Here is a 21,975-nt window from a genome sequence, read left to right on the forward strand (position 1 = left end):
CTTTATACTTCATAAACCAGGAACTAACTTGTCTGATTCCTGCTCTTTGAACTCAGGGTGTGTAACTGTGTCTCTCTGTGGAGGCGAAGACATGTTTGGAGAGAGAGATATTTTGAACAGAAACATTGGAGTAACCCAGACAAGAGTCATTAAGATTTTAAACATGTGTTGTGAGTTCTGAACTAGGGAACCAGAACTTTCCAAACAGTCTGGACTGATGGTGAACTGGACCTGTCTGACTGAAGACTTACAGAGTCACCTGACAGAAGGTAGTACAATATTGTTTTATACTTCATGTTTTTCATATTTATATCGACACATGTTGATACTGTGTCTTTGGATACAGAAAGCTATACATGTTATTTTCCTTCATTATCATATCACACTGTCTGTTTTTTTTACCAACACAGTAAACATGTTGTTGGGGAAAGTCATTACAGCAGACAGTAACCATGACAATAGCACTATCGTCATGACAGTTCTGTTAAATAGTTTTATTTCTCTCTCTAGTTTGTCTGTACGGCTGATACCTTCCAAACTCGTTTGTTAGTTTTTTTTTATTGCTAACATGCATTGGTCAAAACTGAAGTCACATTGTCAAAACTCTTCATACAGTCAGTGAAACAGAAGTCTATGTGGACCAAACTGTCAAACATTTTTCATTGCTTTCACACAAAATTCATTCAGTGACACAGTACCTTGTACTATATACTTTATATTTCAGTTAAGAGACAGAGCAAAGTGTCCAGATTACCAGAGTCCAACCAAATTCCTCACTATAAAAAATGTGGAGCATCTCGACACAAGAGTTTGAAAAGTTAGAAAAGGCTGGTAATGTTGTGTAATGTCTGAAGGCGTATGACTTAAATCAACAGTAGTCGAGGAGCAGAGCATTCTGGGCCAAACCTCTAGTCTGAACCAGTAGAGATGATATAGAATATATCCACAGTGCAGATTTCCCCACGTCCTTCATACTGGCTGCATATTACTGAGACTGTGACCTTCCATCCTGTGTATGTGACAAACAATAAGTTTTCACACGGGACTCGCAGTACCTAAAAGTCCGCCATGTTCCCTGGTTCACAGCACATCTAACTAATGTCAACGGGACGCCTGTCTCTTTGAGAAATATCACTTGCAGAAGGAGAGTTTTTCATTCAGAATTGAAGCGGAGGTGACATTTGTCTAAGGGGCGAGGTTATTTATAAATGTGTGCCCCTCTAGGTTGTTTGTTCGGTTACCCGCCGAGACGGAATTCTTATTTGACCTAAGTGATCAGGGCAGCACTCTCTGGTTGTCTGAGAGAGAAAACGAAAGTAAACGTTGCTCTGTTCCCAGCGCCATTTACAACAGAAAATTAACTTCAAGAGAAATGAGATTTATTTAGTGGTAAAAGTGGTAAATGTTTAAAAATTGCTGTATTACATGTAGATGATTGTTATGTTTCGCTTTGTTCCTAAAACAACAATAAAAGCATGATCTAAATCATTATATATAGGATCAACCCATCAAATACATACATACAAATATGCTTTGAACTGAAAACACTTAATCGCTCAAAATGTCAAAGCTGAAATATTGATAGTGATGTTTTTGTGCCCCTCTTGTGCACAAACCTGTCGTTAAAGCGAAGTTATTTGAGCTGAAGAATATAAGTTACTTCTCTACCGTCCATCGGGCAACAAGGAACAATACCTCTCGTGTCCTACTTGGGTAATCTGATTAATTTGACGAATTTGCAGTAAGGAAGCAACATACGAACCACAAAGAAATCTCTCGACGTCAGAGGAAGTATTCTTTCATGAGAATAAAAGAAGCTATTTTAAGAAACGATTCTTCTGCTATTGTCACTAAGAAGCATACGTATTAAGCTTTAGTCTGTGACGTCATCGCGTTAGGTCTAGTAATGTGTTGGACACCGAATGGTCGCACTTGAAGTAATCACACCCCTAACGTGAAACTCATAACTGAATTGATTTACAGAGTCATGTAACACTTTTGTGTCTTTTTCTGTCACACTCTACAAGTCCGTTTGGCTCGGTTAGTGTTATATTTAAAAAAAAAAAAAACGCGTTTTGTGGCCGTGAACATTCATGAGTTCAACCTGAGCTCCCTCTTGAGGATGGAATGATATGATAATAAAGACAAGTTATCAACACCGACGTTGTTCATTGAGTTGACGGAAAAATCTGGAGCGGCCATAAACGATTTCACCTCTTGTTTCTTGTTATTGCTTAAATTGCTGAAAGAGGGCTGCTGTCTTTGTTTTTAAAGTTCTCCTTCTTACATGTGCAGGTAGAAAAATGGAGAAAACATAACATTTAAAATTAATGGAAGGAGACGTTTAAGAATATCACGCATATGGCTTAATGTTTAAACCTGTTTTGTTTGTTAATTAACCTCTGAATCAGTTGACATGTACGTAGTGTAGACTGTGTACCTTCACATGATTCCAAAGACACTCACACATCAGGATTATAAGAAACATTTAAAGCATTTCATGATTTTAATTAGCTTCAGTAGCCTGTACATTGCTATAGCACTGTGCCGCGTTTCCACTCTGTAAAATAAGAACAAAAATTCACTTCCGTCTTCCTCCTTGTGGAATCCTGCGTACACTGACCAGCAGGTGGCGATAGTGAAACAGAGTTCAGATTAACTCTTTCCAACACCTGTCCCTGGGTGTGGATGTGTGCGTCTGCCCCGCAATGGACTGAGGACCTGTCCATGATCTTTCCCCACCTCTTGCCCAGTGAATGCTGGGACAGGCTCCAGCATTAGGATAAGCAGCTTAGATAATGACTGAGTGAGTTTTTAAGACAGATAGGAGTGAATCTGAACAGAGACAAACAAATCAACATGGCCACCACACACTGTATATTTGGTCTCCATACACACTCCTGTTTATGGCTCTGTATGTGTGTCAGTGATAGTTTAAATGTATCAGTTAAATACAGACTAAAGTGACCAATAGAGAACCAAACACAACACAGTTTAGTTTACATGGATGAGTTTAAAAACAGACAGAGTGTAAAGTGACAGTAGATTAGTCATGTTTAAAGAAAGTCAAAGGGAGGGAGTCCTGTCTGATCAGCCCAACTTTCATAACCACTCACATATATCCATTATTAATAGTCTCATTAGTTTCCTTTATAAATGTTAAATTGTCTGATATGAATTAGAAATGAAAACAGAGACATGTACATACAGTTTGTTTGTCCTGTTTGATTTGTATATGGAGACAGTGTAAGATATTATGAATAATATATTAATGTCAGTATGTTGTATATGGAGACATATATCTGTCTGGATGAAGACACAGAAACTGCATCTCGTAAACCATGTGAGACAATTACAGTAGTTTGTGTTTTGTCTACTTAAGGTGCAGGGCTGACTGTGACCAGCAGAGGGCAGTCATTCACAGTCTTCTGTTTTATGAAATTATATATTGTTAATTAATCACAAAGGACACACACACAGGACACACACACAGATGTCAGTAACATGAAGAAAGTAACTGTTATGTCTGACAGATGAGGAGTTTACTGGGAAGTTCAGTTTTTAAGACAGATAGGAGTGAATCTGGACAGAGACAAACAAATCAACATGGCCACCACACACTGTATATTTGGTCTCCACACACACTCCTGTTTATGACTGTGTATGTGTGTGTGTGTGTGTGTGTGTGTCCACAGGACCAAAACAGTTGCACTGTCTGAACAAGTCTCAGTGGACATTGTGAGAATGGAGAAAACTAAAAGGATTGACTGTGGAGACAGAGAGGAGAAGAACACTGTCTGTAGAATGAGTCAGTCTGGACAGAGTGAGGAGGAGGATCCTGTTGACTACAGGACACAGAGACCAGGATCTCCAGTACCCAGCTGTGTGTCTATGAAGAGTGACAGATCCATACATCTCCCTCCACAACTCAGCAGAGAACCAGTCCCCTCTGAGTCACAGTGAGTGACTGTATTTATACTGTATGAACTATATGTATAATAAAAATCGATATTAACACTGTGTATAATATATTCATGCTGATAATGTCAGTGTGTATAAACACAGCTAAAGAGAGATCACACAGGATCACACAGTTCACACTGCAAGGACAACCATCAAAACTGTGGAGAAAGATTTAAATAACAATTATTTGGATGATGTAGTGTTTTAATTGGTATTAACACTGATCAAAGGTTCATTCTCTGTCATTAATTCTGTGTCAGTGATAAAACTGCCTCAACATCTATCACCAGACACAACACAGTTTAATTTAAATGTATCAGATAAAAACACATTGAAGTGTCCAACTGAGAACTAAACACACAGTTCAGTTTAAATGGATCAGTTTAAAAACAGACAGAGTGTAATGTGACAATACATTAGTCATGTTTAAAGAAAGTCAAAGGGAGGGAGTCCTGTCTGATCAGCCCAACCATTCATAACCACTCACATATATCCATTATTAATAGTCTCATAGTTTCCTTTATAAATGTCATATTGTCTGATATGAGTTAGAAATGAAAACAGAGACATGTACATACAGTTTGTTTGTCCTGTTTGGTTTCCATTAGTGAAACTCTCCCATTCCCCTCTGTTCAATCAGCTCCACTATCTGAATGATTAAACACTGTGTAGTGGGAATTCTTCACCAGCTGTCAATCATTATTGTTACACTTCATCACCATCATCCCAACTGTATATGAGTCCTAAACTCAACTACAAGGCTGATGAGAAGGGTTCAGCCTGCCAGCCTTGATGGAGTCATATATCTCCCAAAGAAAGTATCTGTCAAATATGGAAACTCAGGTCTGATCCACGATCAGTACAAGTGTGGCCTGTGTCAGCAGGTTCTTTAACCATCTCTCTCTCTCTCTCTCTCTCTCTCTCTCTCTCTCTTTCTCTCTCTCTCTCCCTCTCTCTCTCTCTCTCTCTCTCTCTCTGCAGTGTGGAGACAGATCTAACTGAGGATCAGTCTGGATGTTGCCAAAACGTCCAACACAACAACATGTCTGAGTCAGATGATGTCCTGCTGAGAAGCATTGAGGGTCACAAAACCACACTGAAAAAGAAGTATGAGTGCTTATATGAAGGTGTTGCACTGAAAGAAAACCAAACCCTCCTCAACAGCATTTACACAGAGCTCTACATCACAGAGGGAGAGAGTGAAGGAGTGAATGAGAAACATGAGGTTTTACAGATTGAAACAGCATCCAGGAAATGGGTTTCTCAAGACAAACCAATCAGCTGCAATGACATCTTCAAATCCTTGTCAACCAACAGAACTAAAGAGCAGAAAAAAGCCTTGTTTAGTCAGGAACCTGAAGGTGACAGAAAAAAGCTAGAAATCAGAACTGTACTCACCAAGGGCATTGCTGGAATTGGAAAAACAGTCTCTGTGCAGAAGTTCATTCTGGACTGGGCAGAAGGAAAGACAAATCAGGACATTGAGTTCATGTTGGTTCTTCCTTTTAGAGAACTGAACTTGGTTAAAGATGAACAGTTCAGTCTTCATGGACTCCTGCTAGAGTTTCACCCAGAACTGAAAGACTTGGATCCAAAGAAATATACTGACTGTAAAATGCTGTTCATCTTTGATGGTTTTGACGAGAGTCGACTTCAGCTGAATTTTTCTAAGAGATTGTGTGATGTGACCAAAACATCATCAGTGAATAAACTGATATCAAACCTCATCAAAGGAAATCTTCTTCCCTCTGCACTCATCTGGATAACCTCCAGACCAGCAGCAGCCAGTCAGATCCCCTCTCAGTTCATCAGTCGTGTGACAGAAGTCCAAGGATTCAGTGATTCACAGAAAGAGGAATACTTCAGAAAAAGAGTCATTGATAAGAATCAAGCCAACAGAATCATCTCACACATCAAGACATCAGTGAGTCTCCACATCATGTGTCACATCCCAGTGTTCTGTTGGATTTCAGCCACTGTGTTTCAGGAAATGCTGCGTCGAGACAATGTTAAAGAGATCCCTAAAACTCTGACTGAGATGTACACACACTTCCTGCTCATTCAGACTAAAGTGAAGAAGCAGAAATATGAGGAGAAAGTAGAGACAGACTCAAAGAATCTTCTGAAATCAAGCAAGGAGATCTTTCTGAAACTTGCTAAACTGGCTTTTAATCAGTTGTTGAGGGGCAATATCATGTTTTATGAAGAGGATGTGAGAGAATGTGACATTAATGTGAGTGAGGCCACAGTGTACTCTGGGATTTGTACTGAGATCTTTAAGGAGGAATCTGTGCTTCGTCAGAAGAAGGTCTACTGCTTTGTGCATCTGAGTGTTCAAGAGTTCTTTGCTGCTCTCTATGTGTTTTACTGCTATGTAATCAGGAACATGGAGGCACTGGAGTATTTTCTGCAAAGAGGTACCAGTGTTTATGACAATGATTTTTCACATGAGTTTTGGAAGTTGCTGAAGGGAGCTGTTGATGAATCTTTGGAGAGTAAGGATGGACGTCTTGATCTGTTTGTCCGCTTCCTTCATGGCATCTCACTGGAGTCCAACCAGAAACTCCTACAAGGCCTGCTGACACACACACAGAACAACCAGCGGAGCATCGAGGAAATAAGCCGTTACATCAAAAAGCTGAATAAAGACGGTGTCCCACCTGAGAGATGGATCAATCTACTGCACTGCCTGACTGAAATGAATGATCACTCTCTCCATGAAGAAATTCAAGCTTTTGTCAAGTCTGAAAATTACACAACTGAACTCTCACTTGCACACTGCACAGCACTGGCCTACATGTTTCTGATGTCAGAGGAGGTGCTGGATGAGTTTGACCTGAAGAAATACAAGACATCAGATGAGGGTCGTAGGAGACTGCTCCCAGCTGTGAGGTGCTGCAGAAAAGCTCTGTGAGTTTTCAGCTTCACTTCACAACACCCACTCTTTAGAACAGTGGTTCTCAACTGGTGTGTCGTGGAATTTTGAAGAACCCAATGTATTTTTATACAGGCTTATGAAATAGTATTTTTAAAGACACTGCTTCTTAAATAAAAATGTTTGTAGTTAGTCAGTTATTTACTTTAAATTGTTTGTTATCTAGATGGCTTTTAGTCCCATTCTCAGTTTGATTATGAAAATAAATTTAGGTTTGGGGAAGAGGATTATTATTGTAGTGACCAGAGAAGACGGCCGCTTATGGCAAGGCATTTTAACATTTAATCTCTAGACTGGATATATATTGCAGATATCTGTAATTCAATTGTTCCTAGTCAAAAAGAACATTTTAGATATCCACAATGACAATCTTCCCATTTCAGATATCTACAACCCAGTCATTTTAATGTCAGTTATCCAAAATGAAACACCATTCCTGATATCTATAATGTAATTTTGAATATCCAGAATACCATGTGACTAGTAAAAATGTCATACTGGATATCCACAACTCGTATTATAACTAGTAAAAATGCAGTTTCGGATATCTCCAGTTACAATTACGACTAGACACAATGCAATTGCAGACATCCACAAATGTATAGTTCTTGCTCCGATGTACTTCAGTGCATTTTTAATAAATTACATGATTGTCTGTCTGATTTAACTATCTGTTTGATAATTATCTGACAGTCTGCTGTAGTGTAATATGGGTCAAATCTCACTAAAGACATTATAGCCTGTCATACTGTGTGTGACATTCTTCATAATCAATAACCAACTTTAAGTTGTTGTGCCTTGACATTCTGGTTTGACCTTTGATGTGCCTTAGCCCCAAAAAGGTTGAAGTTTCCTTTGGAGGGGAATTGGTGGGAATTCCCTGGTCATATTTTGGCATGTTTTTGGAGAATACATATCAAGTAATGAATTACAGTATTTGATGAATGAGGATGGCTGCAAGAACAAAATGAAAGAAAAAACAGTTCAGAATTGACTTCAGTCGTTTTCTCCATTCAGTAATTTCCATAATTTTCAGAACCTCTGTGATGTCTAGACAAAGCTGATGTGTTTAGACAGGTCACAAAGACATTAACAGCAGTGTCTGAACATCTCTCTCTATTTCTCTCTCTCCCTCTCTCTCTCTCTCTCTGTCTCTCTCTCTGGTTGGATGCTGGGTGTGTGAGAGCATGTTCTCAGTGAAAGGACTTTGGAAAAAGGCTGTTCCCTTGAATTCTGTTTGTGTCTCTTTCTCCTTTTTCCTTCTACTCATCATTTTTGAACACTGGGTGAAAAATATATAGTATTGTATATATTTCAGATGCCTCCTGGGCAATGCTGTGTTTATAGGGCAGCTACAAATGTAATGTCAATATCTGAATGTGGAGGATGGTTATAACATCAACATTTCGATAAAACAACTATAGGAGCCTAATGCCATATGCCTATGAAATGTTTGTTTTGTGTTTGCATTTGCGCATCAGCTTGTGGGTTCACGGTTGTCATGCATGTCAGGTGGGCGTAGGTGTAGGTAGTGTTTGAAAGAATGAGGGAACATATTCACCTGTTCACCGGTATGGCAGCATGGAGAGGGGAGGAGTAGGGAGTGTGTATTTTTTGTTGACCCACTTACTGTTTTAGATGCTCATGGTTTTTCCTTTGCTTTGCTTTACCTTGCTATGCTAGTGTTCAGGTTTGACGTCTGTAATAGTCTTGTTTTGATTTGTGGAAATAAACGATCGAACGTAGATGCCTGGAAGCTGGATTTTTATTGTTTGTAGCGAGTCAGTGGTGCAGAACTCCTCTCAGTTACTTTTTAGTTTGTTCATAGTCACTATAACAACCATTTGTCTGGATTAACATTTTTAATAATGTCATGATAAAATGTCACCAAAGTCCAGCTCTAGAAGTGACATACAGGATCATTTTATTCTTCAATCAGTCAGGGTTTTGTTTTCCTTCTCCCTGTGTAGACTCAGAGACTTTAACCTCACTCAGCAGTCCTGTGAAACTATCACCTCAGCTCTGACGTCAGTGAACTGCCCCCTGAGAGAACTGGACCTGAGAAGCACTGGTCTTCAGGATTCAGGAGTGACGATGCTCTGTGCTGCACTAAAGAATCCAAACTGTCAACTGGAAATACTGAGGTCAGTCATTCTGAATGGAGCAACGTGTTGATAAGTTTTACAGTCATTCAATTAAATAGTAAACATTTTTTTCCAGTCATTCAATTAATATAAATAGTAAATAGTTTTTCCAGTCATTCAGTTCATACAAATAAAATAATAAATAGTGTATGAATCAGTAATGAAGTGAATACATCAAATGACATTATCTGACTTTATGAAAAAGATCAAAGCTGGGTCTGATGACAATAGTAAGACCAACAGTCAGGAGCAGAGTCACTCTCCAGAGGGAACAAACAGCATCATCAACAATGGCAGGTTTCTGATATTTCTAATCTTCTCACACAGTAGACTCTAAGAGTACAGTTACTAGTGTAAATGGATTTGTTTCATTCAGAATGACCTAGATTTAGTGTTTTACGAATACGAATACGAAATACTTTATTAATCTCGAGGGAAATTCAAGTGTTGCAACAACACTGTCAGCACACACCAAACACAGCATAGAATAAAAAAGTAGAATATAATAAGATAAATAGGAAATAGGAATACATTTAAAACAAGATAAACTAAAGGTTGTGTCTGTACATAGTACAATAATTGGTGACGTAATAAATAGCTGTATTTTCTGAGGTCAAATTTGAGACAGACCGACGAGCGTCGAGTGTCTGGGAAATGTCGGATTCTCTGTGTCTTTCTTCTTTACCTTCGTGTACAAAGTAAGTGTCGTGTTCTTTTTAAATACCTGTGGAAAACCGCCAGTGAAATGTTTTAGTGTATTTATTCAGACGGGTTTTGAATGAATAAGATATTGGAATTAGTCTCTGAATACCGTTATTTACACGCGCTGTTAGCCTCAGTGAAGTGGCGACGGTCACAGAGTTGAAAAGTTTCTCTTCGATTTGACTCAATATTTAGAATAACAGTTTCAATGGTAAATGAACAATCTTTCAGTTTCTGTGGTAAATTTGAGTTTCTTCTTACACAAGTAACCATACTTGTCATCAAATTCACCAACTGTGCTTTTGATCTTTACATGGTTAATGAGTTGGCCAGTAAACAGGGTGTCTGTCTCGCTTTTGTTCTGTGTGGAACATGGCTGGTCCTTTTAATATGAACTTGACTGACAGTTTTATAAGTGTTGTCCTTTTTGATCTCTTATTTCTTATTTAAATTTTCATCAGTCTCTCCAGTTTAACGTGTACAGTTAATTACAACTTGCACTCATTCCAAAAATATCACACTGTGTGTTTGAGCAATTTAAGCAAATATTTCACAACATTTAACACCTTTTTGTCAAACTCTATGAGTACAATTTTTAACTCTTAAATGAGTGAATGCTAATGTTCTCTCTCTCTCTCTCTCTCTCTCTCTCTCTCTCCAGACTTGCTGGTTGTAAACTCACTGAACAGTCCTGTTCATCTATAGCCTCAGTTCTACAGTCAGTAAACTGTCCCCTGAGAGAACTGGACCTGAGTAACAATGACCCTCAGGATTCAGGAGTGAACTTTCTCTGTGTGGGACTGAAGAATCCACACTGTAAACTGGAGATACTGAGGTCAGTATTAGTCAGGAATGTAAATACAGTGTTTAAAATGACTATGTTCACATTTAAATGAGACCAGGTTGATGTATAGTATGGTTATTAAAGTACTGTTGTGTGTGAAACATACTGACCATAAAAGTAGATGAATTTCCCCCAGTATCTATAAGGCTAATGTTAGTAACTGGTCTGTGAGTTTAGTTAATGTGATAGTTTAACAAAGTCAACATTTATGGTAAAACAGAGTGGAACCTTTACAATGAATCACACTTCACAAACCAGATGACAAGTTGATATTCTCTGTCTGTCTGTATGTTTATTTCTCTCTCTCGTCCTCTCTCTCTCTCTCTGTCTGTCTCTCTCTCTCTCTCTCTCTCTCTCTCTCTCTCTCTCTCTCCAGACTTGCTCTCTGTAAACTCACTGAACAGCCCTGTTCATCTATAGCCTCAGTTCTACAGTCAGTAAACTGTCCCCTGAGAGAACTGGACCTGAGTAACAATGACCTTCAGGATTCAGGAGTGAAGTTTCTCTGTGAGGGACTGAAGAATCCACACTGTAAACTGGAGATACTGAGGTCAGTATTAGTCAGGAATGTAAATACAGTGTTTAAAATGACTATGTTCATATTAAAATGAGACCAGGTTGATGTATAGTATGGTTATTAAAGTACTGTTGTGTGTGAAACATACTGATCATAAAAGTAGATGAATTTCCCCCAGTATCTGTAAGACTAATGTTAGTAACTGGTCTGTGAGTTTAGTTAATGTGATAGTTTAGCAAAGTCAACATTTATGGTAAAACAGAGTGGAACCTTTACAATGAATCACACTTCACAAACCAGATGATGAGTTGATATTCTCTGTTTGTATGTGTGTTTATTTCTCTCTCTCTCTCTCTCTCTCTCTCTCTCTCTCTCTCTCTCTCTCTCTCTCTCTCTCTCTCTCTCTGTAGGTTGTCTGGTTGTTCAGTGACAGATGAAGGTTGTTCTTCTCTGGCTTCAGCTCTGAGTTCAAACCCCTCACACCTGAGAGAACTGGATCTGAGCTACAATCACCCAGGAGACTCAGGAGTGAAGCGTCTCTCCACACAGATGAATCAGCACTGTCGACTTAAGTCAGTACAGTCTGTGTGTGTGTGTGTGTGTGTGTGTGTGTGTGTGAGACTCATCCACTGTCTGTTGTGTGTTTTTGTAGTGTGGACCATGGTGGAGAATTCATGATGAAACCAGGATTAAGAAAATGTGAGTACACGTGCACACACACACACACACACACACACACAGAAAGAGAGTGAATAAAATAAATAAAGTGGAAAACTGGTCAGAAACGGGTTCAGGTAACGAGAGGGAAACACACAGGGTCAAGGGTCAAACAACAGTAACACACACATCAACAATAACACACTCCTTATAATAACATAATATAATGATAATATAATACTGAGATTTAAATAAAATAAATATAATATTTAACAATGTGATACTAATATAATAATATAATACTCTCCATGTAGTATAAAACACACACACACACACACACACACACACACAGAGTTGAGAGTGTGTGATGTGTTTTCTCCTCTAATTTCTCTTCTTCTCTGTAGATGTCTGTGATCTCACACTGGACCCAAACACAGCACACACACACCTCTCTCTGTCTGAGGGGAACAGAAAGGTGACATGTGTGAGAGAGAAACAGTCGTATCCTGATCATCCAGAGAGATTTGATGACTGGTCTCAGGTCATGTGTAGAGAGAGTCTGACTGGACGCTGTTACTGGGAGACTGAGTGGAGTGGAGATGATGGTGTTTTTATATCAGTGACATATAAAGGAATCAGGAGGAAAGGAGAGAGTGATAACTGTAGGTTTGGACACAATGAAAAGTCCTGGAGTCTGTGTTGCTATAGTAACAGATACTCTGCCCGTCACAATAAACAGGAAACTGTCATACGTCACCACCCCTCACACACACACAGAGTAGGAGTGTATCTGGACTGGTTGTCTGGAACTGTGTCCTTCTACAGCGTCTCCTCTGACACACACACACTCACACACATACACACATTCCACTGCACATTCACTGAACCCCTCTATGCTGGGTTTTATGTTTATTATAACTCCTCAGTGTCTCTGTGTCAGATAAAATAAATACACACACACACTCTGACATACACACACACACACACACACACACACACACATTCTTTTTCTCTTTTTAACACACACACACACACACACACACAGTGTTGATATGTGTGTGAAAAGGAGGGGGACTGAGAGTGCAGTGTGAGGCCTTTGCACTAGCAGCGCTGACGTCAGCATGCTAAGTGGCTATGCTAAGAAAATCGTTCACAGGGCGCCGCCAGATTGGGGCGTTACACTGCGCATGTGTGCTAATGGGACTCTGATCGTGGAGCGGCACTATGGCAACGGAGGAGGGGTCACACTAAGGTCACGCACGTCACTGTACAGGTCCACAAGCATTGGATCCTTTATGCTGTGTTCAATACGGCTATGTGGCTATTACGTATTGGCAGGGACTAGCATACATATACAAATGCGTATCTTAGTGACGGCAGGGAAATGACAGTCATTGTACATGCAACCGTTACTAATGACAATGTTAATAAAGACATATCTACATATATAACAAACTATATACAGTTCATTACAAATCCTCCCCTTATTTACGAAAGATGCACCCTTAGCCCAACAATGTTTAGCACTTATAGTTGCACTGACGCACACCGCATAAACGTAAACTGTCTGGGTTTTGACCTCTCCGGAGTGGGGGTTGATCTGACGACTCTTATATATGCTGACCTCTATCCTTAACCCTATTGGTTGTAAGGTCAGAGGGCAGCCTGGATGGACAGGTCAGATGGCTAATCCTGACCTGGACGAGAAGTTTATGGGTGCGGTCTTTGGTGGACGTGTAACTTGTTGACTTTGGGGAGCATCGGGGGGAGGGGGAGCTCTGCCAGCCTGATGGAAAAACACAGAACGTGCACAGTGCATTGGTTCTCTAACATGTTGAAATCGGTAGTGTGAAATATTTCACTGACTGAAAGGACTTGTGTTTAAATAGGACAAATACTGAGAGGGTTCACTGACTGAATATAGATGGTGATGTTAAATGATAACTTTATGAAATTGTGTAAGTGTATGTGAGTCTGTGTTATACTTTCCTTTGATAACCATTTAGGCACTGTCTTCTGAGGCAGAGGTTCCCAACTGATGGCCCTTTTATACAGTATCATTTCCATTTATTTACACTTCCACTTGAACACACACAAACACAAATGTGTGTGTATGAAGTACAGTCATTTTATTTATGTATCAGAAATCTGTGACTGTAATAATAAACAATTATTCATTCATTTACAAAGTTTTGTAGAAATTTGTTTTTTTTTTTTTTCAGAAATTCTTGTCCATTTACTTTTGAATTCTTGTTTATTTGTTTTTATTTTGTTACAAACATAGTGTAAACATGCACATGTCAGAGAGAAAGACACAAATAAAATATCATTACATATAAAAACATTGAAAGTGTTTCTGATGCTGAACACACACACACACTCTTTCTCACACACACACACACACACACACACACACGCACACACACACACACTCTCTCTATCTCTTTCACACACATGCACACTCTCTCTTTTTCTATCTCTCTCTCACACACACACACACACACACACACTTTCTCTCTCTCACGCACACACACACACACACTCTCTCTCCCTTTTTCTCTCTCTCTTACACACACACACTCTTTCTCACACTCTCTCTATCTCTTTTTCTCTCACAGACACAAACACACTCTTTCGCTCTCTCTTTCACAGACACACTCTCATACACACACAGACATACACACTCTCTCTCTCTCTGTCTCTTTATCTCATTCTCACACACACACGGACACACTCTCTCTCTCTTTCCATCTCTCGCTCTCACACACATACATTCTCTCTCTCATTTTTTCTCAGAGACGCACACACACAGAAATACACTCTCTCTCTCACACACACACACAGACACACTCTTTCGTTCTCTCTTTCACAGACACACACGGACACACACACACACATTCACTCTCCCTCTCTCTCTCTCTCCCCCTCTATCTCTCTCTCTCACACACACACACACACACACACTCACTCTTTCTCTCTCACGCACACACACACACACACACACACACATACTTTTTTTCTTTCTCTCTCTCTCTCTCTCTCTCACACGTACACACACTCTCTCTCTCTCTCTCTTTTTCTTCCTCTCTCTCTCTCTCTCTCTCTCACGCACACACTCACTCTGTCTCTCTCCCTTTTTTTCTCACAGACACACACACACACACACACACACAGTCACTCTTTCTCTCTCTCTCTCTCTCTCTCTCTCTCTCTCTCTCACGCTCACACACACAAACACACTCTTTGTATAAAAGGGCCATCAGTTGGGAACCTCTGCCTCAGAAGACAGTGCTTAAATGGTGTCCAAGGGAAGTATAATTCCGATTTACACACACGTACAAATACATACTCACCTATACCTACACCCAAACCTGACCATATCAACCAAACCCCCTTTTTGTAAATTCAAGTGTGCTCATGTCGTGCTGTGCGTTTTAATAAATATCAAAAACCCCAAATTGGATGCTTGGATTGTGTTCTGACCGACACCCCACGGTGACAGCAAGGTCCCTGAAACAGCACAAAGGCGTAGTGACACAGGGAGCAGCACACCTCACACTGCACTCTCAGTCACCCTCCTTTTCATGGTCCTTCGAGCCGGACCAGTGTTGTTGCCGTGGAAATGTCTCAGCATCCAACTCCAGCTCCATCCCTCCCACATCGTCCTCACAGGGATACCCGCCGCCCTGCCCACCTTGAGGGTTATGAAGTACAGTATGCACGCACGCACGCACATGAGCACGAAGAGGAGAGAATTAGGCGCCAAGAGGGACAGGCCGAGATGACCCCCCTCGGACCATCAGTACCTGCAGCCCAGAGGCAGTCCCCAGCAGCGACTGGAGGCCAAGAGGAGCTCATGCAGCAACTGTTGGAGACGATGAAGAAGCAGAGCGCCCTTCTCGAGCGTGTGTTGGAGCGCTCTTCAACATCCACGCCATATAGCTCCCGATCCTCTCGCCATTCCTCAAGACGGTCAACACCACGGGAGGCTAAAGTCCTACCAGTCCAACCAACTGCCAACCCAGCCATTGTGCAGGAGCTAACAACACACTTACAGCGCCTGCAGCTGCCACAGTCAGTCCAGTCTCCACCACCTGTCAGCCGAGATCCCTCCTCTGTGTCTTCCGCACTGTACCACCTGCCGCCTTCATTTGAGCCCAAACAGACAGATGTGGCTGCCTCCGATACATCACTGCCGCAGCTGCCGGTCTCACCACTGCCACATCCTCATCCAACGAAGGAAGAACCCCTGGCAGCACCCCAAACCGAACAGCAGCCAGCAGCAGTACCTGGTCAGCCACATTTACCATATCCACCTATGTACTGGCCGCCTGGACCAGTGATGGGTATGCCCTCATACCTGACACCTTACCCTCAGCCCAGCGCCGCCTACCCCAGCCCGTACTGGCCCACGTTTCAGCCTGAGGTGACGGCGACAGCACCATCAAAGACAACAGTGTCCCCTGTGGTGCGGAGACGCTCCTACAGCCGGGTAGTGGGACCCACCTTTCCAGACTTCACCAAGGAGGATGAGACAGAGTACACCATGCTGAGGATGGCATTAAACAACCTGCTCGATCCAGAAGAGACAGAACAGTACAAGTACCACGTCCTCCTGGAGCACCTGAAAGTAGACAAAGCCCGACGCCTGGCGCTGGCCTTCTCTCAAGCACCGGACCCATTCACTCGAGCCGTCAGAGCGCTAGATGAGAGGTACGGTCAACCCCGCCAGCTAGCCTCCCGAGAAATCAAGGCCATCATGGATTTGCCTCCCATTCGACCTGGAGATGGACAGGCATTTGACGATTTCGCCCTCCGCATCCATTCACTTGTGGGACTGTTGCAGACCCTAGGCGGACAGGGGCAGGCGGAGCTGGCCTGTGGTTCTCATGTGGAGCGCCTACTGGAGAAGCTGCCAACGGACCAGTTCTGCCGATTTAAGAGGCACATCAGTAAGCTCAAACCAGAGACTATGGCCTACACCCTCCTAGACTTCTCCACCTGGCTGCAATTGGAAACAAGGTGCCAACCTAGGAGAGAACAGCCTCCAGCAATACGGAGAGACAGGCCCCTGCTAAAGCCCAAGCATCAGCCTACAACAATTCTGCATGGTGTAGAAAAATCCATTCCTGCCTCGAAGTTCCTGTCAGCAGTTCCCTCACCATCACAACAGAAGGTAAAGTTCCAATCCTATTGCCCTTACTGCGATAACTCTGACCATCATCTAAGTCAGTGCTCTGACTTTAAACAGCTCTCCACTGAGAGAAAGATAGCCTGGATAAAGGACAACAGAAGGTGCTGGCGATGTGCGCGCACCCACCAGGCAGCGCAGTGCACCCTCAAGAAGCCGTGTCGGATCTGTAACGGGAAGCACCTGCAGGTCCTTCACGACGTCAACCAGAGACCCAGCGAGAGTACGTGCCTGGTGAACTCGGCAGTGAAGACCCTGTATTTAGATCGTCCCAGTAACTGCAACCATGTGCTCCTTAAAGTCATCAAGGTCATCTTGCGCCATGGAGAAAAGTCACTGGAAACATATGCAGTGCTGGATGACGGGTCTGAGCGCACAATCCTCCTCCAGTCTGCAGCCCAACAGCTGCAGTTACAAGGTGAAGCGGAGGACTTGGCACTGAGGACCGTCCGACAGGATGTGAAGGTACTGCATGGGTCATCTGTATCCTTCACAGTCTCACCAGTGGCGAACCAAAGAAAGACATACAGGATTCGTCACGCCTTCACTGCCAATCACCTCACACTAGCAGAGCACTCACACCCTGCTGCCTCCCTCCAGAAGAGGTACCGTCACCTGCAAGGACTTCCACTAGAGACGCTCAATAAAGTGTCACCACTGTTGCTGATTGGAGCCGACAACACTCACCTCATCACTCCCGTCGAGCCAGTCAGACTGGGCCCACTTGGGGGGGGCCCCGCAGCAATCAGGACCAGGCTAGGCTGGACACTGCAAGGGCCCGCAAGAGACTTTCATAATCCAGTCCGTGCAACACAATGTCTGCTGACCTCCATTGTTTCCCCAGCAGCTGAACTTTATCGCCACGTCGAGAAACTATGGCAACTAGACACAGTGCCATACCGGAGTGAGAAATTGGTAACCAGATCCAGGCAAGACCGTAAGGCAGTCGACATACTGGAGGAAAAAACGGTTAGAATTACGGTTGATGGAGTGGACCGGTATGCAACCCCCTTGCTTCGAATGGAAAACTTCCCAATCCTGAAGGCTCCTAAGCAGGCAGTAATGGCAAGACTCCGAGCCACAGAGGGCAGATTAGCAAAGGACCCAGAAAGGGCAGCGGCATATAATGAGGAGGTAGAAAAATTGGAGAAAGCAGGTTATGTTACCAAGCTGGGTCCTAGGGAGGTTGAGGCAGCAGAGGAGACCTGGTACATTCCCCACCACATGGTTCATCACAACGGGAAGAACCGCATTGTGTTCGACTGCTCATTCAAGTATAAAGGTCAGAACTTGAACACCCTCCTACTTCCTGGACCACCGCTCGGGCCATCACTGCTAGGGGTGCTACTGAGATTCAGGGAACATGCTGTAGCCATTAGTGGGGACATCAAGGGAATGTTCCACCAGGTCCGTCTCCTACCCCAAGATAAGCCCCTGCTTCGCTTCCTCTGGCGCGACATGGCCAGAGATGTTCCTCCTAGTGTGTATGAATGGCAAGTTGTACCGTTCGGCACAACCTGCAGCCCATGCTGTGCCACCTTCGCACTCCAAAGACACATTCTGGATCATAGCCAACCGAACGAAGATGTGCGGCACTCAGTAGAACGGTGTTTCTACGTAGATAACTGCCTCCAGAGCCTCACATCTGTCGAAGAAGCAAGGCAGTTAGTAAATAAGCTGAGAGCACTTCTGGCTACGGGTGGCTTTGACCTCAGGCAGTGGGCAAGTAACATCGGAGATGTCATCAGCCATTTGCCAAAGGAATCCAGGTCAGAGAGCAGTGAGCTGTGGCTTACGCAGAACAGAGTAGATCCCCAAGAACTAGCACTGGGACTGCGCTGGAGTTGCAGAAGCGACACACTCGGATACAGATATCGCCCAGTCGACCCTGCTGAACCCACAATGCGCCACATTTACCGAGTCCTGGCTAGCCAATATGATCCACTGGGCTACATCATCCCCTTCATCACCCGAGCCAAAGTCATTGTACAACGTCTGTGGAGCAAGGAGCGTGATTGGGACGACCCCCTCCTCCCAGAAGACCTGCTGCAGGCATGGAAAGCTTGGGAAGGTGAGCTGCCACGTCTAAAAAACATCACCATGCCTCGGTGCTACACCAGCCCAGAGCTGGACACTCCGACAGTCAGCAGAGAAATCCACATCTTCTGCGATGCCTCAGAGTGTGCTTATGGGTCGGTAGCATACATGCGCTCTGAAGATGAGCGAGGTCAAGTCCAAGTGGCGTTCCTGATGGCTAGATCAAGAGTGGCCCCAAAGCGTCAACAGTCGATTCCACGTTTAGAACTCTGTGCAGCTTTGACTGGTGCACAGCTTGCCAGGGTCTTAGAGAATGAGCTGACCGTCCCCATCAAACAGACGGTACTGTGGTCCGACTCCACAACAGTGCTCACCTGGTTACAGTCAGACTCCTGCCGCTTTAAAGTGTTTGTGGGGACCAGAGTCGCTGAGATTCAGGAGCTCACAGACAACCACATCTGGAGATATGTGGAGTCAGCTAACAATCCGGCCGATGACATCACCAGAGGGCGAACCTTATTGGAGCTCACGAAGCCCAGCAGATGGAGCCAAGGTCCTGCTTTCCTGAGTCAGCCACCAGCGAAGTGGCCAAAGAAGCCAGACAGCAAACCCCCCGATGATGCTGCAGAGGTAAAGAAGCCAATCTTCTGCGGTATCACCCAAACGGCTACTGACACCATACTTCCAGATGCCAAGCAGTGTGCAACATACCAAGAGTTATTAGAGACCACCACCTTGTTTCTTCATGGGGCGGCAGGGCACACAGGAAATCCTTCAGCAGCTGACTATTCTGAAGCAGAGAACACCATCCTGAGGAGAACTCAGATGGACAGCTTCAAAGAAGAGTTCACCTGCTTAGAACACAACAAACCCGTGCCACCACAAAGCCGGCTGATCACACTGTCACCCGAGTGGGATGAGGCTGCGCGTCTCATTCGAGTTGGAGGAAGACTCAGGCAAACTGAACAAACTGACCTGGTAGCTGTACACCCCATTGTACTAGACCCAAGCCATGTGGTGACGAAGCTTCTCATCAAGGACTATGATGATCAGCTGCACCACTCGGGGCCAGAGAGAACCTTTGCAGAAATCCGACGGAAATACTGGATTCTGCGGGGACGAGAGGCAATCCGGCGACACCAGCATGGCTGCCTGGAATGTCAGAAATGGAGGGCAAAACCTGTTGTTCCAAAGATGGCAGACTTACCCCCAGCACGGCTCCGACTATTCAAACCAGCCTTCTATTCTACAGGAATGGACTGCTTCGGACCCTTTGCAGTAAAACTAGGCCGGAGGACGGAGAAAAGATGGGGCATAATTTTCAAGTGCCTGACTACTAGAAGTGTGCATCTTGACCTCCTCAACAGCATAGATGCAGACTCCTTCTTAATGGCACTGAGAAGATTCATTGCTCGGAGAGGAACCCCATGGGAATTGATATCAGATCAAGGCACCAATTTCAAGGGAGGAGAGAGGGAACTGAAAGAAGCCTTTGCCATGTTGAGCCCCACTTTACAAGTACAGCTGGCTAGACAGAAAATTCAGTTTCATTTCAACCCTCCAAACGCCCCACACTTTGGAGGAACATGGGAGCGGGAAATTCGCTCAGTGAAGGATGCACTCCGAACAACACTAGGAGCGCAAACTGTGTCTGAGGAAGTCCTGAGGACAGTCCTAATTGAGGTGGAAGGCATCCTGAATGCAAAACCCCTGGGATATGTGTCCGCGGACATAGCAGATCCTGATCCTGTCACCCCAAATCTCCTTCTCATGGGGCGGCTTGATTCATCCTTGCCACAAGTGACATACCCAAACGACGAACTACTGGGTAGGCGACGGTGGCGTCATAGCCAGATACTAGCGGACCATTTCTGGGCCCATTTCACAAAGTGTTATCTGCCAAATTTGCAAGCCCGACAAAAATGGCAGAGGGACAGTCCCAATCTGAAAGTAGGCACAGTCGTGATGATTGTGGATCCACAGCTCCCCAGAGCTTTGTGGCCTATTGGAAAAATATCAGCTGTTGTCACTGGCAGAGATGGACGTGTCCGGACAGCGAGTGTTCAAGTGAGGGACAAGATTTACTTGCGACCGGTGGCACGACTAATTGAGCTGCCAGCCATCCCAGATGATACAGCAAACAACCCCTGACGAAACTGTGGCCCTTTAGTAAAGCAAATTTGCAAGCAAATTTGGGGGCGGCTGTATAAAAGGGCCATCAGTTGGGAACCTCTGCCTCAGAAGACAGTGCTTAAATGGTGTCCAAGGGAAGTATAATTCCGATTTACACACACGTACAAATACATACTCACCTATACCTACACCCAAACCTGACCATATCAACCAAACCCCCTTTTTGTAAATTCAAGTGTGCTCATGTCGTGCTGTGCGTTTTAATAAATATCAAAAACCCCAAATTGGATGCTTGGATTGTGTTCTGACCGACACCCCACGGTGACAGCAAGGTCCCTGAAACAGCACAAAGGCGTAGTGACACAGGGAGCAGCACACCTCACACTGCACTCTCAGTCACCCTCCTTTTCACTCTTTCATTCTCTCGTTCACACAGACACACTCTCTCAATTCAATTCAATTCAAAGTGCTTTATTGGCATGACAAATAAGGCATTGTATTGCCAAAGCATTCATACAAAGCATAAGGAATACAAGGAACAAGTCATATGGATCTAATCTAAGTCTAAATCTAATCTAAATTTAAATCTAATCTAAGTTTAAATCTAGACCCAATCTATTCTATGTATAGATTTACACAGATTTGGACTAACATAAAATAAACATATACACTACACTCAAATTTGAATAGGAACATTACATGTGTAATATATATAGTAACATTAAACGTTAAACATATTTACATTTAGGTTTAGATAGTGTCCCTCAGTGTCCCTCAGGTTATGACATAGTGAAATATATTTGGCTGCCAGAGCAGCTGAAGGTCCCTCTCCTGAGAGGATAGCCATTTTTT

The 21,975-nt window shown here is 43.3% G+C and overlaps 1 protein-coding gene across 1 annotated transcript; it reads left to right on the forward strand.

Moving 5' to 3' along the window:
* Positions 1-5,005: 5,005 nt before the first annotated feature.
* On the forward strand, positions 5,006-12,690 carry LOC115821768 (NACHT, LRR and PYD domains-containing protein 12-like; the record flags this gene model as incomplete). Its single annotated transcript, XM_030785563.1, has 7 exons — positions 5,006-6,873; positions 8,869-9,042; positions 10,406-10,579; positions 10,965-11,138; positions 11,516-11,677; positions 11,758-11,804; positions 12,167-12,690. Coding segments are annotated over exons 1-7 (3,123 nt in total), but the record flags the coding sequence as incomplete, so codon positions are not given.
* Positions 12,691-21,975: the final 9,285 nt, after the last annotated feature.

Source organism: Chanos chanos, chromosome 9 (assembly GCF_902362185.1).
Source record: "Chanos chanos chromosome 9, fChaCha1.1, whole genome shotgun sequence".
In the NCBI taxonomy this organism is placed as follows: Eukaryota; Metazoa; Chordata; class Actinopteri; order Gonorynchiformes; family Chanidae; genus Chanos; species Chanos chanos.